Raw genomic sequence first — 27,785 nt, forward strand, 5'->3', positions numbered from 1 at the left:
ATCACTGTTGGGAAAGTGAAACTGAATAGCTGCTTTGGAAAACAGTTTGGCAGTTCCATTTGACCTAGCAATCCCATTCCTAGGTGTACACCCAAGAGAGATGGAAACCTATCCCAACATAAAAACTTGCATAAGAGTGAAAGCAGCAAGCCGGCGCCGTGGCTCAATAGGCTAATCCTCCACCTTGCGGCGCCGGCACACCGGGTTCTAGTCCCGGTTGGGGCGCCGGATTCTGTCCCGGTTGCCCCTCTTCCAGGCCAGCTCTCTGCTATGGCCAGGGAGTGCAGTGGAGGATGGCCCAGGTGCTTGGGCCCTGCACCCCATGGGAGACCAGGAAAAGCACCTGGCTCCTGGCTCCTGCCAGGATCAGCGCGGTGCGCCGGCTGCAGCGGCGGCCATTGGAGGGTGAACCAACGGCAAAGGAAGACCTTTCTCTCTCTGTCTCTCTCTCTCTCACTGTCCACTCTGCCTGTCAAAAAAAAAAAAAAAAAAAAAAAAAAAAAAAAAAAAAAAAAAGAGTGAAAGCAGCAGGCCGGCGCCATGGCTCACTAGGCTAATCCTCCGCCTGCGGCACCGGCACCCCGGGTTCTAGTCCCAGTCGGGGCGCTGGATTCTGTCCCGGTTGCTCCTCTTCCAGTCCAGCTCTCTGCTATGGCCCGGGAGCGCAGTGGAAGATGGCCCAAGTGCTTGGGCCCTGCACCCCATGGGAGACCAGGAGAAGCACCTGGCTCCTGGCTACAGATCAGCGCGGTACACCAGCTGCAGCGCGCCGGCCGCAGCGGCCATTGGGGGGTGAACCAACAGCAAAGGAAGACCTCTCTCTCTCTCTCTCTCACTGTCCACTCTGCCTGTAAAAAAAAAAAAAAAAAAAAAAAAAAAAAGAGTGAAAGCAGCATTATCCATAATAGCCAAAAATCTACTGATCGATGAATGGATAAACAAACCATGGTATATTCATATAAGGAAGATAATTCAGCCATAAAGAGGAATGAAATACTGAGACATACTACAAAATGCATCTTGAATGCATGATGCTAAGTGAAAAGAAGCCAGATAGATATATAGATATAAAAGGTCATATTCAAGTATTATATGATTCATTTCTATGAAATAACCAAAATAGGTAAATCTATAGACACGAAAATTATATTGGTGTTTTCCAGGGCATAGCAGGGAGGGTTAAGATTGGAAGCGACAGCTGTAGGATTTCTTTTTGGGTTGGCGAAATGTTCTGAAATGAAATAATCATTCATAATAATAATCATTCTGTGAAGAGCCAGGTCGCAACAATTTCTTTCCTGTCATACCACCGTGAGAGGAACCGGAAAGCATGACGTTTGAGAATTTGGTCACTTTGAGGACAGTTGTTCTAGTGGAAGAGGGTCTTATGTTGAAGTAGGACACTTCAGTTCTAGGAGTCATCTCAGAACTGGGAAGCATGGGGCTGGCGCTGTGGCATAGCAGGTAAAGCCACTGGCTGCAATGCCAGCATCCCGTATGGGCACTGGTTCAAGAACCGGCTGCTCCACTTCTGATCCAGCCCTCTGCTATGGCCTGGGAAAGCAGTAGAAGATGGCTCAAGTCTTTGAGGCCCTGCATCCATGTGGGAGACCCAGAAGAAGCTCCTGGCTTCTGATCAGCTCAGCTCTGGCCTTGTCGGCCAATTGGAGAGTGAACAGCAGATGGAGGATCTCTCTCTCTCTCTCTCTGCCTGCCTGCCTCTCTCTCTCTCTCTCTCTCTGCCTCTCCTTCTCTCTGTAACTCTGACTTTCAAATAAATCAATAAATATTTTTTAAAAAAAGAACTGGGAGCCGGCGCCGTGGCTCAATAGGCTAATCCTCCACCTTGCGGCGCCGGCACACCGGGTTCTAGTCCCGGTTGGGGCGCCGGATTCTGTCCCGGTTGCCCCTCTTCCAGGCCAGCTCTCTGCTATGGCCAGGGAGTGCAGTGGAGGATGGCCCAGGTGCTTGGGCCCTGCACCCCATGGGAGACCAGGAAAAGCACCTGGATCCTGGCTCCTGCCATCGGATCAGCGCGGTGCACCGGCTGCAGCAGCGGCCATTGGAGGGTGAACCAACGGCAAAAGGAAGACCTTTCCCTCTCTGTCTCTCTCTCTCACTGTCCACTCTGCCTGTCAAAAATAAAAAAAAAATAAAGAAAAAAAAGAACTGGGAACCATCTTAGAGCCCCCGATGGCCCAAGTGGCTAGTTCTCAGAAGATTTCCCTTTTCCACTTATGTCCTCACTCTCACTGGCTCATAGCAGCTTTCTGTTGCCGGAACCAGAAGGTGAAATTGGCAGAACATACTGTTTGAAGAAGGTCCAAGTTTCTGAAACTGTCTTAAATCTTATGCAATCTTGCTATCTTGCTGGGGATAAAAGTCAATCTAAACAAAAGCAAAGCTCTCATTTTCATCCAGTTTCCTCAAGAAGCCCCCAAATCCTAGAATTCAGTTTTTCCCTTTTATTTTAAAGTAACTTGTCTAACGAGCAAACAAACAAACAAAACACTAGGAGACCTTTTTCTCTTTTTACCCATGAGCAAGTCAAGAGGCTGGTTCAAATCATGAATTGATGCAGAGCCCTGGACATGTGTCATGCCAGTGAATCTAGTCCCAGCATCTCCCCCTATGGCTAGAGATTGTTGAATTGGTGTCAGGTTCCTAATTTACTGACTTAGGAAATGTACAAAATACTCTATGCCTTCCTCTGAATTTCTATGGAGCACTTCATAATTTATGAAACCATTTCACATCCATTACCTTATTTTAACCTCACCTCAACCCTGAGAGATGTGATTTAAGCTTTGTCATCATTGTTTTACAAATGAAGTGAGAGATTCAGAAAGGTTAAGCCATTTACCCAAATTCACATGCTTTGCAAGTAGTGACACCGGAACTAGCACCCAGTGTTGTGACTTTTCTTCTGATAAAATACTATAAGACACACTGCCTTTGAAGTCTGGTCACAACTTCATTGTATCGTCTTTTCTCTTAACACAGACTCAAACAAAGGACTCTTTATTCCCTTCCCCAACCGGGAAATAAAGGATTCCCTAGCAAGTACTTTGGTAACCCAAGGCAATGGTACCCCAGACCAGGAAGCAGGCACTTTTCCTCTGGGAACACAGGTAATGTATAGCTCTCCTGCTGATCTATTGACCAGCCAATGCTGTATACAAATAACTCAGTGAACTCTCAATTATTTATGAAGGTCTTAGAGAACTTGTTTGAAGGAAGCATTTTAGACCCTCTAGAAGGAAAAGTCAGGACAAGATGCAGATTACCTTCTCTATTAATTGCAGCCTTCTTTTTGTTTCTCCCCCACTTACCTGTTATCAGGTATCATCTATTATACACACAACTTCACACATTTTATGGCAGGCATTTCGGTCCTCAAACAGGAATGTAACTATTACAGTTTTTTGTTGGTTTAAAAATCTCTCTTCTCTACCCAGTTTCTCCATCTCCTATTGCCTTGTCTATTACATTTTCTATCTCTACCTTTTAATTACTGAGCCTTACACTTAGGGGTAGCTTTCTCAAAGGTGCCTCTTCAGCATCACAGAAAAGTTAGAGGGTAAAGATGGCACAGCAGCTGTGGGCAGTGGGAAGGTGGAGGTCATGCCAGATGGGAAAAGAATTTAAGATAACAAGGGTTCAGTATGAATAAATGATGCAAGATGGGATACAACCATTATATAAGACCTATTTGTATGACTGAATATGATACAAGGATAACTAATAAGTTACAATCACTGTCTCCCTTTGTCTGCCCTTTCTTTGCTAAATTAACAGTGAAATTACACAGAGTATCCAGGAGAAAGAAAAGAAACAAAGATTCTTATTAATACACAATTTAGATAGTTAAGATTACATTACTAAAAAAGCAAGATGGTTTGAGTATACAGGGGTCTTTAAAAAGTTCATGGAAAATCCATATTATGAAAACTCAATGCATGGATTGCAAAATTTTTTGCACCAAGAATCTATCTTTTAATTCTATTTCTCACAAACTTCTGAAGTGCTCTTGTATAATACCATCACCTTTTTTTTTTTTTTTTTTTTTTTTTTTTTTTGACAGGCAGAGTGGACAGTGAGAGAGAGAGACAGAGAGAAAGGTCTTCCTTTGCCGTTGGTTCACCCTCCAATGGCCACCGTGGCCAGCGCGCTGCGGCCGGCGCACCGCGCTGATCCGATGGCAGGAGCCAGGAGCCAGGTGCTTTTCCTGGTCTCCCATGGGGTGCAGGGCCCAAGCACCTGGGCCATCCTCCACTGCACTCCCTGGCCACAGCAGAGGGCTGGCCTGGAAGAGGGGCAACCGGGACAGAATCCGGCGCCCCAACCGGGACTAGAACCTGGTGTGCCGGCGCCGCTAGGCGGAGGATTAGCCTAGTGAGCCGCGGCGCCGGCCCAATACCATCACCTTTTAAAAAGACATGTTAGCACTTAATTAATTTCTTTGTTTTTGAAATTGTACTTGAGTGACTTAGAAACTATCTCAATTACCCTTTAAAAAAAAAGTGAGAGGCAGAGTGAGCTAGCTATCATTTGTTGGTTTACTTCCTAAATGCCCACAACAACCAGGACTGGATCAGGCCAAAGCCAGAAGACCAGAACTCAGTCTGAGTCTCTCGTATGGTGGCCATCACCTGCTGCCTCCCAGGATGCCAGTTAGCAGGAAGATGGAGTACAGACAGAATCAGGAATCAGTCCTGGGCACTCTGATATGGGATATGTGTTACCCAAGTGGTATCTCAACCACTAGGCCAAATGTCTGCCCTGTCAATTGCCATTTTTAAAAGCTTAATGTTGACTTAAGGAAATAGAGATTAAAAAAAATACTCCACAGTTAAATAGTTCTTAGATTTTTGAAAAAAAAAAAAAAAAAAAAAACCTCTGAAAATACTTTTTAAAGTGACCAGGAAAAAAAGAAATTAAATAATTTGTTGCAATCCTTTTCATTTAAGAAATAAGGAAGTAAAATTTCTCTCTTGACATGGCTGCTAGAAAGATAATTTTAAAAAGCAAATACCCATTTTCCATTTTGCTTCGATCTTTGTCTAGCTATTTTTTAGGTTAATTTCCAGCCCATTAAAACTCACATCAAGTGCCATGGTCAATATTCAGAAGAATAAGTATGTAGAGCCTTTTTTTTTTTTTTTTTTTTTTTTGAGTGGCAGAAAGAGAGAGAGAGAAAAAAAAAAAAAAAAAAAAAAAAACAACATCTGTTGGTAACTCCTCCACAACAAGCCAAAGCCAGGAGCCAGAAACTCAACGCTGGTCTTCTATGTGGGTGGCAGGAACCCAACCACTTGAGCCATCACCACTGCCTCCCAGAGTCTCCCTTACAGGAAACTGGAGCCAGGAGCCAGACCCAGACCCAGATATCAAACTCTAGCACTCTGAGTCACCAGCATCTCAGCCACCGTCTTAACCCCTGTGACAAACACTTGTTCCAGCATGAGGATCCTTCAAACAGAAAAAGTAAAGCTGAGAAAGGCAGCCTCGTTTCATTTCTACACTGAGCCATCTAGAACGGGGAAAGTACAGTGTTTCACGGTGTGGCATCCTTTACCTTCTAAGGATAGTTCTCAAGGAGTCTCCTTACCTGCTCAAGGCAACTCTAGGATCTCTTTGTATTGTGACTGCTTGACATAGGCTTAAACCTGGGCCATCCCTTGAAGGACTGTTTCCCTAACTTGCAAGGATGGACTTCCTTGCTACAAGGAAACTATCCTAACTTCCCAGTCTAATAAGCCTATATCTGAATGCCCGTGGATGCCCTTCTACCTAAACTTTCAAACTCTTTTTAAATGCAGGAAGTGATAAGAAGGGAGATGCCAAGTGACAATCACCAGGAAGACGGTAAATATTTTGCTCACTGTCCCCACCTTGTCAGAGAAATCTAGGTGTGACCGCAGAGGGAGATGCCACAGTCCTGAGGCCCTGTTCAATGGACCAGCTAACTTTCCTGCTTTCCTCGGGGTCTGATTGGATGCTCAGGGACCTGGGCGATTTCCTGCTTCAGGAGTGGGTATCTTGGCATCCTTTGTTCTTACAGTATTGGCCGGCAATTTCATGTCTCTCCTTTAACTTGCTTTTGGGCTTGTAATTTTTCTATTTGTTCATTTTCCCCCTCCACTAGTGTGTAGATTATACACAGTGTCTACACTTTTAGTATTATCCCCAAAATATGAGACATTCACTTAGACAGTTTTAAAATTACTCAATATTTTAAGTTTTCTCTTGGATAATTGGAAGACCTTAGAGTACTTTTACTCCTTTCCATTCCTCCCTATAGTATTTCTGTGGATTTTAATTCCATATATCATTCCCTATATCCCACAAGACACTTCTATCCAGTATTCATTTAAAGCCATCCACATATTTACCACTTTGTTTGCTCTTCAGTTCTTTTTTCATTCCAGACTTCCTCTCAGATCATTTCCTTCCAGCACATCATACAGCCTTTAGAATTTTCTTTCGTGTTGGCCTATTGCTGATGAACTCTTTAGTTTTTGGTGATCTGAAAATGCTTCTGTTTTGCCACCATTCCTGAAGGATGTTTGCTGGGTTTAGATTTCCAGGTCAGCAGTTGTTTCTTTCAGAATACTGAAGATATTCCATTATATTCTGTCTTTTGTGGTTCCTTTTGAGAAGTCAGCTGGAAATCTGTCACTCTTGCAAGGATAATCTGTCTTCTCATCCTCGAGCTACCTTTTTCTTTTTTTTTAAGATTTGTTTATTTATTTATTTTAATTATTTATTTATTTGAAAGGCAGAATTACACAGAGAGAGAGGCAGAGGCAGAGAAATAGAGGTCTTCCATCCACTGGTTCACTCCCCAGATGGTCGCAATGGCCGTAGCTGTGCCGATCTGAAGCCAGGAGCCAGGAGCTTCTTCTGGGTCTCCCACGCAGGTGCAGGGGCCCAAGGACTTGGGCCAGCTTCCACTGTTTTCCCAGGCCATAGCAGAGAGCTGGATCAGAAATAGAGCAGCCGGGACTCAAACTGGCACCCGTATGGGATGCTGGCACTGCAGGCAGTAGCTTTACCCATTATACCACAGTGCCAGCCCCCTGGCTGACTTTTAAGAGTCCCCAGTTGTCCTTGATCTTCTGCAGTTTCACTGTGATGCATTTTTTTTTAGTCTTTCCTGTTTGGTTGTTGTTTTTTGTTTGTTTGTTGTTTGTTTTTTTTACAAGCAGAGTGGACAGTGAGAGAGTGAGAGAGAGAGAGAGAGAGAGAGAGAGAGAGAGAGAAAGGTCTTCCTTTGCCCTTGGTTCACCCTCCAATGGCCGCCGCAACCGGCGCACCACGCTGATCCGATGGCAGGAGCCAGGTGCTTATCCTGGTCTCCCATGGGGTACAGGGCCCAAGCACTTGGCCCATCCTCCACTGCACTCCCTGGCCACAGCAGAGAGCTGGCCTGGAAGAGGGGCAACCGGGACAGAATCCAGTGCCCCGACCGGGACTAGAACCCGGTGTGCCGGCACCGCAAGGCGGAGGATTAGCCTAGTGAGCCGCGGCGCCGGCCCCTGTTTGGTATTTATTCAATTGAATCTACAATTTGTGTCTCATTAGTTCTAGAAAGTCCTTCAAATATTGCTTGTGTCCCACTGTTTCTCTCCTGTCCTTTTAGGACTCTTGTTTGAGTCAGAGATTTTCATTTTGTCCTTTCTGTCTCTTATTATTTTATGTCTTTAATGTTTTCGTCTGGTCCGCATTCTGGATAATTCCTTATGGTCATATTTCAATTCAATAATTTTTTTCTTTAGCTATGCCCAATCTGTCTGCTGAATTTTTTTTTTTTTTTTTTGGACAGGTAGAGCTATAGACAGAGAGAGAGACAGAGAGAAAGGTCTTCCTCCCGTTGGTTCACTCCCGAAATGGCCGCCACAGCCGGCGCTGCGCCAATCCGAAGCCAGGAGCCAGGTGCTTCCTCCTGGTCTCCCATGCGGGTACAGGGACCCAAGCACTTGGGCCATCCTCCACTGCCCTCCCAGGCCACAGCAGAGAGCTGGACTGGAAAAGGAGCAACCGGCGCCCATATGGGATGTCGGCTCTGCAGGTGGAGGATTAACCAAGTGAGCCATGGCGCCGGCCCCTGAATTCTTTATTTCAGTTATTTCTCAGTCCTATAGGTTTGATTTGGCTCTTTTCAAATCCTCTGGATCACTTTTTTTTTTTTAATTAAAGAAAAATTTATTTTCATCTGCTTGAAATGCAGAGAAAGATGTTCCATCCACTGGTTCACTCCCCAAATGGCCACAAAAGCTGGAGCTGGGCCAATGTGAAGCCAGGAGCTTCTTCTGGGTCTCTCACATGGGTGCAGGGGCCCAAGCACTTGAGCCATCTTTCACTGCTTTCCCAGGTGCATTAGCAGGGAGCTGGATCAGAAGTGGAGCAGCCGGGATTTGAACCGGCATCCATATGGATGCCAGTACTGCAGGCAGTAGCTTTATCTGCTACACCACAGCACCAGCCCCAACCCAAACTAGCACTGTCATCACCTGCTGCCTCCCAGGGTGTGCGTTAGCAAGAAGCTGGAATTGGAAGCAGAACTGGGGCTTGAATGCAAGCACCCTGATATGGGTTGCAGACATTTGAGTGGCATCATAACTGCTGCACCGAAAGCTTATCTCTAACATGAGTTGGTGTCTAGAAAGAAACTCTGACTTTACAGCATGGGGAGAAAATTTCTAGGGGCTTTGATTGATAAGAAATTCATCTCTAAAGTGTTAGATTCTTTGCTGTTTTCATAAATGACTCATACCTTTGATTGTTGTTGTTCTACGTGGGAGTCTTTTCTTCCCTTTATGCTATCATTTATCAAAATCGTCAAGCACTTCTTTCCGAGAACAGTTTCTAGTGGGTGGAGAGTATATTTGGTGGGCACAGGCACCTCAAGTGGGCCAGGAAGAATTCTGATTGTGTTTTGTTCTCTTCCTTTGGTGGTGATTAGAATTCAGACATTACTCACCTCGTCAATCCGCAGTCCGATCTCCAGAGAAGATGGCTCGAGATGGGTACCGAGTATCTTTTCTGGACAGTAAGTCTTCATGTCCGTCTCCGGAAAAGGACTTGATAATGAAACTGGATAGTTACCAGCTCACCCATGAAGCCTCACTGGGTAAACGCCTGGATGTGGGTGATTCCAGCCAGATCCAGCCCTATCAGCTATCCTCCGACGGTGGTTTGGAAAATTACGATAGTCATTATTCTCAAACTCTGTCTCTGCATGGAAATCCGGGTAAAAGGCCTCAGAGAAGCAAGAGCTACAGGGAATACAGCATAAAGCCTTCAAATGACATGAAGGCCACCGCATCCCATTCCTGTGGAGACCTGCTGACTTCTCTGTCAAATTCTGACTCCAGCACCGGAAGACTATTGAAGCTTAGTTCAGGTAATGGTTTCCTGTCAGTTTACACGCCTTTTTCACAGGCACAAAGAGAGAAAGTATGACTAGAGTGGGAATTAGTATCTGAAATTTCATTAACATTTCTTAAATTGTATTTCAAGATCACTAAATGGTCCGTGGAATATCTAGAAATCTTCAAGGTCTGAATTTAACATGACACATTACAGAAAATTTATAAGAATGAGTCTCACAACTACATGTTATTTTAATTGGGATATATTTAAGATCTTCAAAAAGTTATTGAAAATTTACATTGTGAAAAAACTATGCCTGGACTTCACTTTTTTGTGTACCACAATAAACATCTTTTAGTTCTATTTTCCATGAACTTTTTGAAGTGTTCTATTTCTAGCAGCATCTAGTCCTCTTTAACCACAATTGCTTCTCTTTTTTTTTCCTTCTTAAAGATTTACTAATGGGACTGACACCATGGTGTAGAGAGTAAAGCCTCTGCCCACGGTGCATCTGATATGGGCACCCACCAGTTCAAGTCCCAGCTGCTCCACTTCCGATCCAGCTCTCTGCTATGGCCTGGGAAAGCAGTGGAAGAAAGCCCAAGTCCTTGGGCCCCTGCACCCACGTGGGAGACCCAGAAGAAGCTCCTGGCTTCTGGCTTCGAATTGGTCCAGCTCCAGCCATTGTGTCCATTTGACTCTACCTCTCTGTGACTCTGCCTTTCAAATAAGTAAATAAATCTTTTAAAAATTAAAATATTTACTTATTTGAAAGGCAGAGTTACAAAGTGAGAAAGGGAGAGAGAAAGAGAGAGAGAGAGGTCTTCCATCTGCTGGTTCACTCCCCAAATGGCAGGAATGGTCAGGGCAGGGCCAGGCCAAAGCCAGGAGCTTCTTCAAGGTCTCCCATGTGGGTGCAGGGGCCCAAGCACTTGGGCCATCTTCTGCTGTTTTCCCAGGCTCATTAACAGAGAGCTGGATCAGAAATGAAACAGCCTAGACTGGAACCAGCACCCGTATGGGATGCCAGAAGTGGAGGCAGCAACTTAACCCATTATGCCACAATGCCTGCTCCTGGCCACAATCACTTTTTTTTTTCTTTTTTTTTTAAGATTTATTTATTTGAAAATCAGAGTTAAAAGAAAGGGAGAGAAGGAAGGCAGAGAAAGAGATCATCCATCCACTGGTTCACTCCCCAGATGGCCACAGCGGCCTGAGCTGAACCAAGCCAAAGCCAGGAGCTAGGAGATTCTTTCAGGTCTCCCACATGGGTGGCAGGGACCCCAGCACTTGGGCCATCCTCTGTTACTTTTTACCAGGTCATTAGCAGGGAGCTAGATTGGAAGTGGAGCATCTGGGACTCGAACCACCACCCATGTGGGATGCTAGTGTCAGCCAGTGGCTTTACCTGGTATACCACAACACCACAACCACTGCCCCCAATCACTTCTATTCTGAGTTACTGAAATAAGCTAATTTCAGGGTAATTGATGGAAGCAACTCTTCATTTATTTGCTAATTTAATCAGTGAAATTCATTGAACACCTACTATGTGCTATAGACTGTTCTACCTTTGCAGATAAAGTTGCAAAGTTTCATATATGTTTTACTATAATTTTTTAAAAGTCCTTATTTTTATGGAATTACATGCTAATGAGGTAAGAGAGATGATGAGTTAACATACAAATATATGTCATTGCCACAAAAAAATAACATTAAGGGTAGAGACAGCAATACGGTTATGTTTTAGATAGGATAGGCAAGGAAAGCTGCTCTGATGAGGCTAATAAAAGTCGACTGAGATGAAGTCCATGTGGACAACTAAGGGGAGAACTTCAGAGTGAGGTCAGAAGTAGTTGGAGAGTTTGTAGCAGGGGGTGACATGATCTCACTTAAGAGTTGTCCTGCATGCTTGTTGAGAGTAGACTGTGGGAAGCAAGGGGAGAAATAATTTTTAAAAATCATTTAAGAGGTTAGGCTCCAGATCAGAGATAATGGCAGCCTGGGCTAGAGAGATAGCAGAGGATGTGGAGAGAAAAGTCAGATTCCGGGTGTGTTCTGAAGATAATGCTTACTGATTTGCTGATGGGTTGAAGATGAAGTGTGTGAGAAAGAGGTAAAAGATGACTCCAAGGTTTCTAAGGCAGATTACTGGATGAAAAGAGTTATTGCTAAGATGGAAAAGAGGGGGAAGCACAGGTTTTAAGATAAAAATCAAGAGCTTAGTTTTGGACATCTTAAGCTTTTGGTTAACACTTCTCAGATATGCCAACTTGATAATCAGACATATTAGTTGAGTGTGGCCAAAAACATAAATTTGGAAATTGTGTGTGCATGGCATTAAAACTGAGACTGGATGAAATCTCACCTAAGGAGCGAAGAGAGAGAGAAAAGAGATCTGAGGGCTGATCCTGAGTCCTCTAACAATGGAAGCCATGCAGATGAAAAGAAACCATCACGAACGGGAAGAAAGCAGCAGCCAGCCAGGCTGGAGAAACAAAAGCCAAGAGGGAATGTTATCCTGGGAACTGAGAGAGTAATGAGCTTCAGAAGGAGGGAGTGATCGCTATTGTGTCAGATGCCATGTGTGATCAATGTGTCATGTGTTTAAAATGAGGAAGGACTGCAGGCATGAGCCAGGGACTGAGACATGGTTATGGTGTTTGGCAATGCAGAAGACGTATGTGAACAGCTAACTTGGAAGCAAGGCAATACAGTTACCAAATACGTACAACCCCTTCTAGAGTTTTGCAGGAAAGAGGAGCAAAGAGCTGGACCTGAAGCTGGAAGGGGCATGTGCCCAAGGGAATTCTGATGGGAATGATGCTATAGAAGGAAAATGAGTGATGCAGGAGAAAAAAGGGACAATTCAATTACAGAAAACATTCTTTGAGCGGTCAAGAAGAGATGGAACCAGTCTACGGTGAGAAGGTTGGCCATAGAAAAAAAAAAAAATCACACAGTTCATCCAGTGTAACAAGAAGGAAAGCCAAGAATTGATGGATACAAATGCAAGGGGATTTCGAGAAGTTCATGGAAAATGGAATTAAACATTTATTTGGGTGAAAACTTTTTTTGGAGTTCATGAATAATATGCATTGTCCTTGGACCTTTTGAAGTAGTCTTGTACGGGTGAGTTGGCAGATTTAGTGGTAGAGTCACTTGGCCAGTTTCTTTGTTTTTTCAGTGAAATGAAGAAGATCGGCACTTGAGAGTAAGGAGGTAGAGGTGTTAGAAGTTTGAGAAGGAAAGATGTGTGAATTAGTCATCTCAGATAATAGAAAAGTAAATTGATCTGAGCTGGGCAGTGCTTAGGGCTCAGTTAAGACAGTGCCATGTGTTTCAGGTGAGAAAGATCAGAACAAATGCATGTTCTCCAGTCATGTTCCACTGCTCCAGTGTAGGCTGGGGGCATGTGGACCGTTGGTTTAACCAGAGTTGGGGTTTTGTCAGAGGGAGAGAGAAAGGATCTGGAGAATTGGGGGTGTATGCTAATGAGTGATTATTATGACACATGACCTCCAGACGAGGTATGGATGGGAGACAGGAGAGAACTAAGGGCAGGTTCACTTCGCAGTCTGTTTCCTTCACAGATCTGTATGCCACAACCCATTTCAACAGTGACCCTGCTCTGCTCAGCAATGTAGAACAGCAATTATCCAGCAGCCTCGGGGATTTAACAACAACACATGGTCCTTTTCCAAGCAACTCTGTCCTGGGAAACTCTCTGCCTGCTCAACTGCTGTTGCCTCCTGGGACTTCAGACAACAGAGAGATTTTGAACAAGAGGTCAATAAGCCCTTCGAGGAGAGGATTCAAACGGAAGGACAATATCCTTGCCAACCTGAATGCAAAGCATGGTTTCAGAGATGTTACAGGCAGCGAGGCAAGTGTTGGCTTGTTTGCACTTGTACCAGAAATAGATTAGGTTCAAGGCCATAATGAGGTTTGGAAGGGTGGGGAGGGAAGGGTGGTTCTAACCAATAGTGCTGACATTCAAGGGGATTTTCAGTGGCCAGTGGCTAATGCTCCCAGGCTAAAGCCTTTGATTCTTCTTTTCTTGGGAAAGTTACACCTCCCCAACCCACCACTCAGCCACCATTTTCTCATTTCGGTCACAGGGAGAACGGTCCCTGACCTATTTCCAGAGTATACACATGGCTGGGAAATACTTTGATAAAATGTAATAGACAAGGTTTAACAGGAAGGGATAATGAAGTTGCAGGTTTTTGTGGGGGCTAGAGATTGGTCTTGGTAGCATTGATGTTTATAATCTCATCACGTTTACACATTCGCTCCAGCCACAAATGACTTCTTTGAGATTGTCCTTATGAAAGCATTGCTTTGCTTTTCTGTCTAGAAATTTGAGTCTAATTTTTTTTTCAGAAGTAGCAGACAAAAGGTGAATTAGATTATCCTAGGAATTTTTAGTTGAAAGTGGTTCAGAGAATGAACAGAATCAATAACCATTCTCACATATACAGTATGATTGATTTTACAACATCACAGTATAAAGGTGTTATGTGAGAAAACTTCCTTATTACCCAGGGCCAAGTAACAAGCTTTGTCCCTCCCTCAGCACCCGTTCCTCCTGGAAGCTGCATTCCACTCGCCTCTCTTATCTGTTTGGATGTTAGTTTTTCTCCAGATCCTACATCCACCATGAAGCCTCCTCTCTTTAGTTAAAGGAACTATGGCTCTCAAGACCCTTTTTTTCCTTTGGATCCATGATGCTTTGGGGGTGAATCATTTGTCAATCACTTACCATCTTATAAGGAAGCAGGCAGGGAATGAGTCAAAAACAACCATTTCTTTTTTTAATGATTTATTTATTTTATTTGAAAGTCAGAGTTACACAGAGAGGAGAGGCAGAGAGAGAGAGGTCTTCCATCCGCTGGTTCACTCCCCAGATGGCTTCAACGGCTGGAGCTGCCCTGATCCGAAGCCAGGAGCCAGGAACTTCTTGGTTTCCCACGTGAGTGCAGGGGCCCAAGGACTTGGGCCATCTTCTACTGCTTTCCCAGGCCATAGCAGAGAGCTAGATTGGAAGTGGAGCAGCCGGGTCTCAAACTGGTGCCCATATAGGATGCCGGCGCTTCAGGTCAGGGCGTTAACCCGCTGTGCCACAGCGCTGGCCCCTAAAAACAACCATTTCTAGTGACATATTTTTCAGTTTGGGGAAATCTTTTTTCACTTAGGGATTTGTTTACAAATTTTTTGTTCTGTTGGGTTTTGTTTTACTCTTTAAATTCTCTGTTCCGTTTTCACAAATTTTGGAGGTAGTTATGATGTTTGTGCACCAAAGGGGGCAGTCTTGCAATACTTTCTTTCATTTTGTGGTTTCTCTCCATTTTCAGCACCTGTGCCTTTTTTACCAGACAGGAACACTAATGATTGTGTTAGTGTATGGAGTATGAAGCTATATCAACACTCAAGATATTTGGGGTGCTATATTAACAAGACATTTTAGGAAATCTTTTCACCCTGTTTCACGTTATATTGTTAAAAATCTCAATGTGCTTTTCTGGACTATCCTAAAACCTCCAATTTTTTCCTAATTGATGTTATTTTTCTTAATGTGGAAAGCTTTAAAAGATCTATTTGAGGCTGGCGCCGTGGCTCACTAGGCTAATCATCTGCCTTGCGGCACCGGCACACTGGGTTCTAGTCCTGGTCAGGGCGCCAGATTCTGTCCCGGTTGCCCCTCTTCCAGGCCAGCTCTCTGCTGTGGCCAGGGAGTGCAGTGGAGGATGGCCCAAGTACATGGGCCCTGCACCCCATGGGAGACCAGGATAAGTACCTGGCTCCTGCCATCAGATCAGCGCGGTGTGCTGGCCGCAGCGCGCCGGCCGCGGCGGCCATTGGAGGGTGAACCAACGGCAAAAGGAAGACCTTTCTCTCTGTCTCTCTCTCTCACTGTCCACTCTGCCTGTCAAAAAAAAAAAAAAAAAAAGATCTATTTGAATATAAATATAAAATAAGTATACTATTTAGTTTCTGATATGCGAAGTTAGAAAACTGATAGAAAGAGCATTTAAAATTAAAAATTTAAAGATTAAAAAATAATCCTGTAAGGGCCAGCGCTGTGGCATGTTAGGTTAAGCCTCTGCCTAAAGTGCCAACATCCCATATGGGCACCACTTCAAGTCCTGGCTGCTCCACTTCCCATCCAGCTCCCTGATAATGTGCCTGGGAAAGCAGTAGAGGATGGCCCAAGTATTTGGGCCCCTGCACCTACATGCAAAACCTAGAAAAAGCTCTTGGCTTCGGATGGGCCCAGCTCTAGCCATTGCAGCCATTTGAGGAGTGAGCCAGCAGATTGAAGACTTCTCTGTCTTCTCCCCCTTTCTGTAACTCTGCCTCTCAAATAAATAAATATATTTTTAAAAAATCCTATAATGCACAAACTTAAACTATATGTGAATTGTGATTAGAAAATTTGCTTTAAAAAATTGAGAGGCAGACATTGAGAGCTAGTGAGCAAGAGAAAGCTCCATTCACTGGTTCACTCCTCCAAATGCCTGCAATATCCAGGGCAGGGCAGGGCCAGGGTTGGAGGCAGGAGTGAGGCGCACAATCCAGGTCTCCTGTGTGGGTGGCAGGAACCCAATTACTTGAGAGCCATCACTGCTGCCTCCCAGGATCTGCGTTGGTGGGAAACTGGAGTGAGGAGCTAGGGCCAAGAATCAAACAATCTGATGTGGTATGTGGGTACCTTAACCATTAGGCTAAACGCCCACTCCTAGAAAATTTATTTTGGGGTCTGGGCATTGTGGGTTGGGCCACCACTTGCAGCACCAGCATCCCATGTCAGAGTACTAATTCAGGTCCTAGCTGCTCTCCTTACAGTCCAGCTTCCAGCTAATGTGCCTGGGAAGGCAGTGGAAGATGGCCCTAGTACTTGGGCCCTTATCACCCATATGGGAGAATCCAAATAGAGCTCCAGGCCCTTGGCATCAGCCTGGACCAGCCCTTGCCAATGTGGCCACTGGGGGAGTGAACCAGGGGATGGAAGAGTTCCAGTTCTCCCATTCTCTCTCTGTAACTCTACTTTTCAAATAAATAAATCTTCTTAAAAATTACTTTTTGCCAACTGACTTTAGAGGCCTATACAAATTATAAAAATGAAAACATTATTTTAGGAACCCAGAGCTGTGACTCACTTGGTTAATCCTCCGCCTGCGGCGCCAGCATCCCATATGGGTGCCAGGTTCTAGTCCCAGTTGCTCCTCTTCTAGTCCAGCTCTCTGCTGTGGCCTGGGAGGGCAGTGGAGGATGGCCCAAGTGCTTGGGCCCTGCACCCGCATGGGAGACCAGGAGGAATCACCTGGCTCCTGGCTTCGGATTGGCGCAGCACTGGCCATAGCGGCCATTTGGGGAGTGAACCAACGGACGGAAGACCTTTCTCTCTATCTCTCTGTCTATAGCTCTACCTGTCAAATAAATAAAAAAAAAAAAGAAAAAATATTATTTTAGGCCAGCGCCGCGGCTCACTAGGCTAATCCTCCGCCTTGCGGCACCAGCACACCAGGTTCTAGTCCTGGTCGGGGTGCCAGATTCTGTCCCGGTTGCCCCTCTTCCAGGCCAGCTCTCTGCTGTGGCCAGGGAGTGCAGTGGAGGATGACCCAAGTACTTGGGCCCTGCACCCCATGGGAGACCAGGATAAGTACCTGGCTCCTGCCATCGGATCAGCGTGGTGTGCCGGCTGCAGCGCACCGGCCGCAGCGGCCATTGGAGGGTGAATCAGCGGCAAAGGAAGACATTTCTCTCTCTCTCCCTCACTGTCCACTCTGCCTGTCAAAAAAAAAATATTATTTTAAAAAGCTGTAAGTCATAATTTTCTGAAAACTAGAAGACCCATGAAAGTAACAAAATGACCCAAAATTCTCACCACACTGTAATAAAGGAAAATGCTAAAAGGCATATGTAAGTTTCCAAGTTGTTCCATGTTATACATATAAAACTACCAAGACATAAAAAAGCCAGTGGCAGTAAATATCCATTTTACTCATTTTTGAGAAGGTCTTCTAAAGCGACTTTGCGATGTATCTGGACTGCCCATGATTCTTCTCACCAGTCAGGTTGTTAACTCACTGGCCCTCATGATTGACGTCTTCATACAGCCCAGGGCACATGCTCTGTACAGCTTTGTGGGAGAAGTGTTTATTCCATTTGTAATCAGTCATAGGCCACACATGTGATAGTGTCATAAATGCCACTGGTGTTGTCCTTCACAGTTGTCAGATGTGACAGCATTAGCTAATTAATCATCTGTGGTTTTTTTACATCAAAAGAAACAAAGATTGAGAAATAGTTTGGCTGTATTAAATATGTATCAGCTTTCTTGAAGTCCATGAAGCTACAGAAGATTGGCAGATACATTTGGACAGTAAAGTTCACAAATATGTAAATAATATATCAGAACAGAATGAATAAAAACAATTGTGAATTTTCTATATGGATCTATACATCTTACTTTCTTACTGAATAATATATTTTGTATGGACCCAATAATAACATTTAACACAGAACATTTAAAATGTTACAGGATGGGTAGGCATTTGTTTCAGCAGTTACAGCATCACTTGGGATGCCCACATCACATATCAGATGACTAACTGGTCTCAGCTACTGGGTTTCTGATCCAGCTTTCCTGCTAATGTGCATCCTGGGAGGCTGCAGATGATGGCCCAAGTACTTGACTATCGGCCACCCACTTGGGAAACCTGGATGGAGTTTTAGCCTCATGGCTTCCCTCAGCATTGGCTGTTGCAAGCACTTGTGGAGTGAACCAGTGAATGGAGGATCTCTCTCTGTCTCTGACTCCCTTTGCCTTCATTTTTTTTTTTTTAAGAATTATTTATTTGAAAGGCAGAGATATGGAGAGAGGAGAGAGGGAGATCTTCCATATGCTAGTTCATTCCCCAAATGGCTGCAATGGCTGGATATGGGCCAGGCCAAAGCCAGGAGCCAGGAGCTTCCTCCTGGTTTCCCCTGTGGGTGCAAGGCCCTAAGTACTTGGGCCATCTCTGCTGGTTTCCCAGGTGCATCAGCAGAGAGCTGGGTCAGAAGCAGAGCAGCTGGGACTCCAACCAGCCCCAATATGGGACGCTGGCACAGCAGGCTGAGACTCAGCCTTCCGCACCATAGTGCTGGCCCTTCTTTGTATTTCAAGTAAAATGAAAAATAAATTTTAAAAATTTAAATGTTATGATACTACCTATTATATTTTAAAAGCATATTATGAATTATAATTCTTATTAAATTATTGCTAAGTTTACTTTATGATACGTAATACTTTTTAAGATGTCTGCAGGGTATCATTATAGCACAGCAGGTTAAACTGCCACTTGTGATGCCAGCCTCCCATATAGGAGTGCCAATTTCAGTCCTGGCTGCTCCACTTCCAATACAGTTTCCTACTAATGCACCTGGGAAAACAGCAGAACTGCCACTCATGTGGGAGACCAATATGGAGTTCTGGCTCCTGGATTTAGCCTGGACCAGCCCCAGCCATTATGGCCATTTGGGGCATGAACCAGTGGATAGAAGATCTCTTTCATTCTCTTTCTCTCTTTCAAATAAAGGTCTTTAAAAAGAAAAGCATACCAAGTGTTCTGCACTTTATATTATATTAGTCAGTCTTTAAAAAGTTCATGAAAAATGATGCATAGATTTAAAAAATCTTTGACACTAAAATAAACTTATCTTTCAATTCAGTTTCTCCACTAACTTTTTAAATTATCCTCAAATAATGAACCATAGTTGTAGGTGTTAACACGTTTTTGTTGTAAATGTATTCTGAAAATCCCTACAGAAAATTGTGGCAGAAGATAGTTTGTTTTTTTTTTTTTTGTTTTTTTTGTTTTTTTTTTTTTTTTTTTTTTTGACAGATAGAGTTAGACAGTGAGAGAGAAAGAGAAGAGAAAGGTCTTCCTTCCGTTGGTTCACCCCCCAAATGACTGCTATGGCCGGTGCTGCACCGATCAGAAGCCAGGAGCCAGGTGCTTCCTCCTGGTCTCCCATGCGGGTGCAGGGGTCCAAGCACTCTGGTCATCCTCCACTGCCCTCCCAGGCCACAGCAGAGAGCTGGACTGGAAGAGCAGCAACTGGGACTAGAACCCGGCTCCCATAAGGGATGCCAAAGCCGCAGGCGGAGGATTAACCAAGTGAGCCATGGCGCCGTCCCAATAGTATTATGTTTTTAATTATCTTTGAATATCTTATGTATTTGCTTGGGACATAATGGTATGTTATTTGAGGCTGGCACTATGGTTAGTGGGTAAAGCCACCACCTGCAGTGCTAGCATGCCATACGGTTGCTAGTTCCAGTCTTGGCTGCTCCACTTCTGATCCAGCTCCCTGCTAATCCACCTGGGAAAGCTATGGAAGATGGCCCAAGTGCTTGGGCCCCTGCACCCATGTGGGAGACCCGGAAGAAGCTCCTGGCTTCAGGCTGGCCCAGTTCCAGTTGTTGTGGCCATTTGGGAAATGACCCAGTGGACAGAAGATATCTCTCTGTATAACTCTGCCTTTCAAATAAATAAATCTTTAAAAAATAAATAAATAAAAACTTATTTCAGGCCAGAGCCGCAGCTCACTAGGCTAATCCTCTGCCTGCGGCGCCGGCATACCAGGTTCTAGTCCCGGTCGGGGCGCCGGATTCTGTCCCAGTTGCCCCTCTTCCAGTCCAGCTCTCTACTGTGGCCCAGGAGTGCAATGGAGGATGGCCCAAGTGCTTGGACCCTGCACCCCATGGGAGACCAGGAGAGGCACCTGGCTCCTGCCATCGGATCAGCGCTGTGCGCCAGCTGCAGCGGCCATTGGGGGGTGAACCAACGGAAAAAAGGAAGACCTTTCTCTCTCTCTCTCTCTCTCTCTCTCTCACTGTCCACTCTGCCTGTAAAAAACAAACAAACAAAAACAAACAAACAAAAAAACTTATTTCAAGGGCAGAGAGACAGATATCTCCATATCTCCCATCTGATAGTTTACTCTCTAAAGGCACACAACAGCCAGGGCTGGGCAAAGCTGAAGCCAGGAGCCTAGAACTCTATTTTGTTCTCCCACATGGGTAGCAGGGACCCAAGTACTTGGGCCATCACCTGCTGCTTCCTAGGGAGGAACATGAATGAGCAGGAAGCTGGAATTGAGAGCTGGAACTTGAACCCAGGCATTGTGATACGGATTGTGGGTGTCCAGCTGCACTGGGCCAAACGCCAACCCCCTTTTCAACTGTTAAAAACTATTAACACTTTAAATGTCTGGATTCTTCATTTATTGTATCAGAATGACAACTGGTTGGAGGTTTTGTTTTTTTCTTGAGCCTCTCTCTAGTGACCTGGGCAGTTTGCATGGTTTGCCAGGAAACCACAGCCCCCCAATCTCTGCCAGAACCCCCCATGTGGCCACTGTCCTCAGACAGCTCCTGGAGCTTGTGGATAAGCACTGGAACGGCTCCGGCTCCCTCCTCCTCAACAAGAAGTTTCTCGGTGAGTGAATGCGTTCCCTGTGCCTGGAGCAGGGTGGGTTCTGCTTCGCCTCGTCCTGCTGTCACTCAGCCCTTCCCTTGCCAAGCACAGTGTTCTCACGGTCACTTACCCCAGCTTCTCAGAAGCACCACAGTTAACAAATCTGCACTTTCCTCTTTCTTCTCCCCCCCCCCCTTTTTTTTTTTAAATCAGCACTCTCTCCAATTGTTTTGATCCTCCTATATAAACTGACTGGATATGTAAAATAGAATGGTTATGTTAATACCTACAAAGATTTTACAGTTTTTGGGAAAGTGCCAATAACGTATACCACAGAAATGGGATTTGATTGTCAGAGTTCAGAGGTGACTTAAAATGTTATGATCTGAAACTCAAATGAAAATCAAAAGTTATCAAAAATCAAGTTATGATCTGAAAACTTCAAGTTTTCAAAGTGAGTAACCTGGACTGTTTTTAGGGGTTCTTTTTGCTTAGGAACATGGGGGAAACAGTCTTGTGAACGTTGGTCCATGTGTTTATTTGTTGGTTTAATGGAAGATGAATTCAAAGAAATTTTGGTGGTAAAACCACTCCCATTTTGTAGGAAATTATCCCCCAGAGCCGCTAAGCAGAGACTGGGAACAGTGCGCCCGGGGCTGCTGCTCTTCCCACAGAGGACTTGGGTAGAACTTCTTGGCCTCCCCAGACGCCTCTTAGAGCCTCTCACTGAATTCTGCAGAAAGCAGCTGTGAGACAGCCCTGTCCGTCCTACAGAGCTGGTAGTTATTGACTAGGATTTCTGGCTTTAGCTTTTAAGATTGGCCTGTGTGCGCCCAACCTGAATTTTTGGCAGGTCCTGCCCGAGATTTGCTTCTGTCTTTGGTAGTCCCTGCGCCATCTCAGCACTGGTGTCGCTCGCATCCTGAAGATGCCCAGAAAGCCTTCCGCAGGAGGGAGACGGAACAGAAGGAGGCGGGGCAGCTGGTTCCTAATGACATGGTACACCTCTGCCTTCTATCTTCCTTTCCCACGCCCTCTACCTGCAGGGGACTGAGCAGCAGGCCAGGGCAGCTGTGCCCTGTCCTCCCCTGGAACATCTAACCACGGTACGGAAAAGCCAGTCTGGGCACACCAGAAACAGAGCTTATCAGGACAGGGACACCTTGGAAGTCTGCAGGGACTTCATGCTAATCCTGATCCAAAAATTCTAGACTTGAAATGGGAAGAAAACAAAACAACCCCCCACACCACACACACACACACAAAGCCCCAGAGTGAAAATGTTTAGGGTCAAGTTCTTGATGGAGATGGCTCGATCCCACTGAGTGAATAAGGCCCGCTCTCTGGGGTTGTCCTTCCTCCCCTCCTGATGGAGCCGAGAGCCCTGAATCAGGGCCATTATGAGCACCAGGCTGCTGGCTCCAGGAGAGGAAGCAAGAACTCGTATCTGCAGGTTTCCCTGCCCCCGTTTCTTACCATTAGAGGAGTTTCATTATCATTAGAGATGTTACATAGACAACTCTGAATGCTGGCCTCCCGTCAAAACGACCAAGTCTTCTGCAAGAGTAGTGCCTACCTCCTTGGGAAGACTGCAACTGTGTGATCAGTTTGTTTGCCCCCCTTGAGCTATGTTTACTAGTGAATTAATACGTGAGAAAGTCAGAGATGCTGCCCTCGCTTGGGTTTATAGCTAAATAGAGAAAAAGATTCCCCTCTCAAAGCGCTGCTCAGGACTTCAGACTCTCGATCTGTTTGTATTTTGTTTTCTGATCTAAAGGAAAGTTTGAAGCAAAAGCTGGTCAGAGTGTTGGAGGAAAACCTCATGTTGTCAGAAAGAATTCAGCAGCTGGAGGAAGGTGCGGCTTCCTCGGTCGTGAGTGGGCAGCAGTCCCATAATTACGGTAAGTTCAGGGACGCCGCATGTGGGGCTTCCCAACACCACTGCTTGTCCATGGAGGGCCGTAGAGTGAGTGTCCTGGTCCGGAGCCCACACAGCTGCTTTCGGCAGTTAATGAAAACGATCCTCTTGAGTTACCAGGTGAAACTCTTTGTCAGTGTAAACCATGTATGAATGTTGTTATTACCATTAGTGTGTGTTTTTGTTTGTTTGTTTTTTGTTTTTTTGTTTTTTTGTTTTTTTTTTGACAGGCAGAGTGGACAGTGAGAGAGAGAGAGAGAGAGAAAGGTCTTCCTTTGCCGTTGGTTCACCCTCTAATGGCCGCCGCGGCTGGCGCACTGTGGCCAGCACACCGTGCTGATCCGATGGCAGGAGCCAGGTACTTATCCTGGTCTCCCATGGGGTGCAGGGCCCAAGCACTTGGGCCATCCTCCACTGCACTCCCTGGCCACAGCAGAGAGCTGGCCTGGAAGAGGGGCAACCGGGACAGAATCCGGTGCCCCGACCGGGACTAGAACCCGGTGTGCCAGTGCCACAAGGCGGAGGATTAGCCTAGTGAGCCGAGGCGCCGGCCAAGGGACCATTAGTTTTGAGAACTACACTTGCTTTTTCTGGTTATAAATAGAAATTTAAAAAATATAAGTAAAATATAACTGTGACCTATCAGTAATTTTCATTAATGTTTTTGGTATAAATACCTTGCCTCTATACATATTTTTTTTTTGACAGGCAGAGTTAGACAATGAGAGAGAGAGAGAGAGAAAGGTCTTCCTTTTCCGTTGGTTCACCCCCCAAATGGTTGTTATAGCCGGCGTGCTGTGCTGATCCAAAGCCAGGAGCCAGGTGCTTCCTCTTGGTCTCCCATGCGGGTGCAGGGCCCAAGTACTTGGGCCATCTTCCACTGCACTCCCGGGCCACAGCAGAGAGCTGGACTAGAAGAGGAGCAACCGGGACAGAACCTGGCCCTGACCGGGACTAGAACCTGGGGTGCTGGCACCGCAGGCAGAGGATTAGCCTAGTGAGCCACGGCGCTGGCCTCTATACATATATTTTTAACCCAAAATTTAAAATTGTCTTTAAAAAAAAAAAAACCGACATGTAACAAAATGCCCACATTTTTAGTTTCAGCCCAATAGAAATACAGAACATTCCTGTTAACTCCAGAAAATTTGTTCATCCCTGTGGGGAGCAATCCGGACTGGACTAAGTTACTGGAATTAAGACTTATTCTATGCATCTGCTCTCCCACAATATGGCGCTGGGAGAGAAGTAAACAGCTTCCGCACAGCTGCCTCCAGTTCAACCAATTAACTGTAGGACTTGCTCCTGATTGGAGAGCAGCGTACTCGGCGTGTGGGCAGCCGAGTTGGGATTGGCGGAGGAGGACTATAAAGGAGGAGAGAGACGGCATGCACCAGGAACATCTATGGGGAACATCTAAGGGAACCCGTGCAGCCCCCGAGAAAGCCGGCTGGCGGTGTGCCGCTCCCCTGCGGAAGTGGGGAATGCGGCCAGGGGGAACTGCCCTTCCACGGAGGTGGAAGGGATAGTAGCCAACCCGGGAAGAACCAGCAGCAAACCCGGGGAGGGCCGAGCAGACGAAAGAACAGCGCAGGGTCCTGTGTCGTTCCTCCACGAAGAGGGGGAGCGACATAATGGTGCCGTGACTCGGATATGAAGCCTAGGCAGGACTTAGTGTCGTTCCTCCATGAAGAGGGGGAGCGACACATCCCTTGTGCAGTTTCCCCAACTCTCCACCCCAGGAAATCACAGACCTGACCTCTACGTTTTAATGGTACTAACTTATTAGTATAGGTATTTCCTCTGATTTCACATGAACAGATTGTATTTATTTAGCCAGTCCTCTGTATAGTTGTTTCTAATGTTTACTATTATACATAAAGCTGTCATTATTTGTGGTCATGGATATATAAGACAATACATATGGAATAAAAATAATTCTAAAGAATTTCCAAACATTCAAAAGAAAGACATGAGGTGGGGGAACACCCTAGAATAAACTCCTTCTCTGAAACGACTTTGTTGGCTTCTGTTGGAGCCTGGTGGGAATGTTCATGCTGTGGCAGGCCGTGCTGTTACTAGTGCCTGCAAACATGTCGGGCTGTTTTCCTAGGAGACCTTCCTAGAAGTAGAATGAACGGTCAGAGGAGGTGACTATTTTTGAGGCTTTTTGCAGCACATTTCCAAGTTACTCCCCAGAAAGGCTGCTTCACTTTGCCCTCACAGCGGCACTGCACTCGAATGCCCTTTGCACTCCATACTTGTCAACACTGGGTATTTTTTTTTCCTGCCATTATAAGTGAAAAATAACATTTGTCTGTCCAGCGCCGCGGCTCACTAGGCTAATCCTCCGCCTTGCGGCGCCGGCACACTGGGTTCTAGTCCCGGTTGGGGCGCCGGATTCTGTCCTGGTTGCCCCGCTTCCAGGCCAGCTCTCTGCTGTGGCCCGGGAAGGCAGTGGAGGATGGCCCAAGTGCTTGGGCCCTGCACCCCATGGGAGACCAGGAGAAGCACCTGGCTCCTGCCTTCGGATCAGCACGGTGCACCGGCCTCGGCGGCCATTGGAGGTTGAACCAACGGCAAAGGAAGACCTTTCTCTCTGTCTCTCTCTCTCACTGTCCACTCTGCCTGTCAAAAAAAAAAAAAAAAAAAAAAAAAAGTCTTGATTTGTACTATCCTTTTATTAGCACAGTTTTGACAAACATTGTCAATAAAATCTGCTTTTGACAAACTAGCTCAAGCACTCCTAAGCAAATTATAGACACTTGAATATATATGAGGAATTTGATTTGGAAATACTGAATTTCTGTTGTTAAATCTCAGCTATCAGATACTCATAAGTCTGAATAATCAAGACAATAGTCTCCACTTACCCTGAAAATATGTATTTGTCCACTTGGTTGTCACTCTGAGTCAGCCATGAGCCCAGTGTGGTGTTTTGGCCTCACTGTTGGTAGAGCTGCTGCAGCCCCGTTGGCTGCCTTCTAAAGCTTGCAACTCAAATTGTGATCCACATTAGTGTCACCTGGGAGCTTGTTAAGCAGGCAGACTGTCGGGCCTCTCCTCAGACCCACTGAGCTGGGGTCTATTTTTAACAAGATCCCCAGGGGATATGTAAGCATGTTAAAAAATTTAGGAAGAACTATTCTGGAAGACTGACTTCCTTTGCACCAGAGTTCCTGTGCTTTAGCCACCTTAGTGTTGCAGGCAGTGACAGCGTATTTGGAGTGCTAGGTATAACTGTCGCAGCTGCAAATTCCGTTTCTGCAAGCGCTCATTGCGTCACCACCATGTGCCGGACACAGCTCTAGATGTTTGCACATTCCTCATATGGAGTGAAGAACATGCTTCCCAAACTCAAATGAGCACAGAGAACAGTGTATTGACTGCCTGTGCTAAGTGAGAACAGGTGACCCCTCCTAGCAGGGCTCCTGGGCAGGGCTGTTAGCTCTAGTGAAATAGAAAAAATGAACGAATGGGCAATATGAAGTGGTTGACTTTTAATTCAGATCTGTTGCCAGTTCTCAAGATGTCCATCTGCATACTCGAGCTCTGCTCAGAGACCAGCAGCGTGGTTTCCTGCTCACCCCTGGCTGCTGTACCATTGCAGATGATCTTCTGCGCAGAAACCAGCAGCTGACCATGCAGGTGGCCTGCCTGAATCAGGAGCTTGCCCAGCTGAAGAAGCTAGAAGACACAGTTGCCCTTCTCCAGGAAAGCCAGAGGTAGGAGAGGGTCTACCTAGCTGGCCTCTGGCTGCGCATGTTTTCTTCCATGGGTCTCCTTTGTTCTGCCTGGCAAGTTGATTTCTGTGCACTTTGCAAGTGAAGTCCAGTCTGTGTATAAACCTAGTGCATATGAGCCAAGTGGCTCAGGATTCCAAGCACCAGGAAGCACAGGACCAAGTATCTTGGCCAGCATTGGTGGGTTGCAACTAGTTTCTCACTGGCTCTCACAGGACCTTTGTCTGGGTCAGCTACCTCTTTGGGCACTGTGTGTTCCTAAGATCAGCCACCTGGCTCCTCTGAAAAATGCCTGCCTGCTGTTGGTCACCAAAGACACATCCAGAGCACTCAGCAGAGAATAGGGAAAGAATACAAAGTCTGGTCGTCTTCAGAGGCCCTCAATGGCTTCAGTCTCTCCAAAGAGAAACAATGCCAGGGTGGCTGCGAGGCTACTGAGGTTCGAGAGAAGTCCTGCCAACTTCACTAAGACTCCCAATGAAATCTAAGTAGTAAGCACCCCATTTCTAAATCTTCAAATCTTCACTCCACAACTTCACTTCTTGGTTTTCATTGAAATCGCTTCACATTCAGAGGATTAAACCCAGACTCATTCTAGGTGACTTTTTTTTTTTTTTGAAAGGCAGACAGACAGACAGATGGAGATATCCCATCCACTGCTTTGATCCCAAATGCTTGCAACAGCTGGGGCTGCGCCATGTGGCCAGGATCAGGAACTCAGTCCAGGTCTCACACATGGGTGGCAGGGACCCAAGTACTTAAACCTCCTAGGGTGGTTCTGTACCAAGCACCTGGTACCTCCCAGGGTGGCATTAGAAGGAAGCTGGAATTGGGAATGGAGCCACAACTCAAACTCAGGCCCTCCAATAAGGATGTGGGTATTCCAAGTCCTAACCACTATGCCAAACCCCCATCCAGGTGTCATTTTTAAAAATTTTTCTTTATAATTATTTCAGACATTACAGAGAGGATATTACCACATCATGGTCCTGTTAGAAACAGTGCTGCTGGCCGGCGCCGCGGCTCACTAGGCTAATCCTCTGCCTAGCGGCGCCGGCACACCGGGTTCTAGTCCCGGTCGGGGCGCCGGATTCTGTCCCAGTTGCCCCTCTTCCAGGCCAGCTCTCTGCTGTGGCCCGGGAAGGCAGTGGAGGATGGCCCAAGTCCTTGGGCCCTACACCCCATGGGAGACCAGGAGAAGCACCTGGCTCCTGCCTTCGGATCAGTGCGGTGCGCCGGCCGCAGTGCACCGGCCGCGGTGGCCATTGGAGGGTG

The 27,785-nt window shown here is 45.9% G+C and overlaps 1 protein-coding gene across 3 annotated transcripts in view; it reads left to right on the top strand.

The window, feature by feature from the left end:
• Positions 1 to 27,785, top strand: part of LRRC36 (leucine rich repeat containing 36) — a 58,138-nt gene that overhangs the window by 28,785 nt on the left and 1,568 nt on the right. The window contains exons 6-13 of one of the 3 annotated variants that reach the window (XM_002711601.4): positions 3,004 to 3,131; positions 5,823 to 5,868; positions 8,969 to 9,409; positions 12,972 to 13,264; positions 20,705 to 20,870; positions 21,703 to 21,848; positions 22,627 to 22,750; positions 26,378 to 26,492. In XM_002711601.4, coding sequence (XP_002711647.1) covers positions 3,004 to 3,131; positions 5,823 to 5,868; positions 8,969 to 9,409; positions 12,972 to 13,264; positions 20,705 to 20,870; positions 21,703 to 21,848; positions 22,627 to 22,750; positions 26,378 to 26,492 — 1,459 coding nt within the window. The remainder of the gene's footprint in view (positions 1 to 3,003; positions 3,132 to 5,822; positions 5,869 to 8,968; positions 9,410 to 12,971; positions 13,265 to 20,704; positions 20,871 to 21,702; positions 21,849 to 22,626; positions 22,751 to 26,377; positions 26,493 to 27,785) is intronic. The other 2 variants (XM_008257458.3, XM_008257459.3) reach the window with 2 other exon arrangements.

Source organism: Oryctolagus cuniculus, chromosome 18 (genome assembly GCF_964237555.1).
Source record: "Oryctolagus cuniculus chromosome 18, mOryCun1.1, whole genome shotgun sequence".
NCBI classification, from domain to species: domain Eukaryota; kingdom Metazoa; phylum Chordata; class Mammalia; order Lagomorpha; family Leporidae; genus Oryctolagus; species Oryctolagus cuniculus.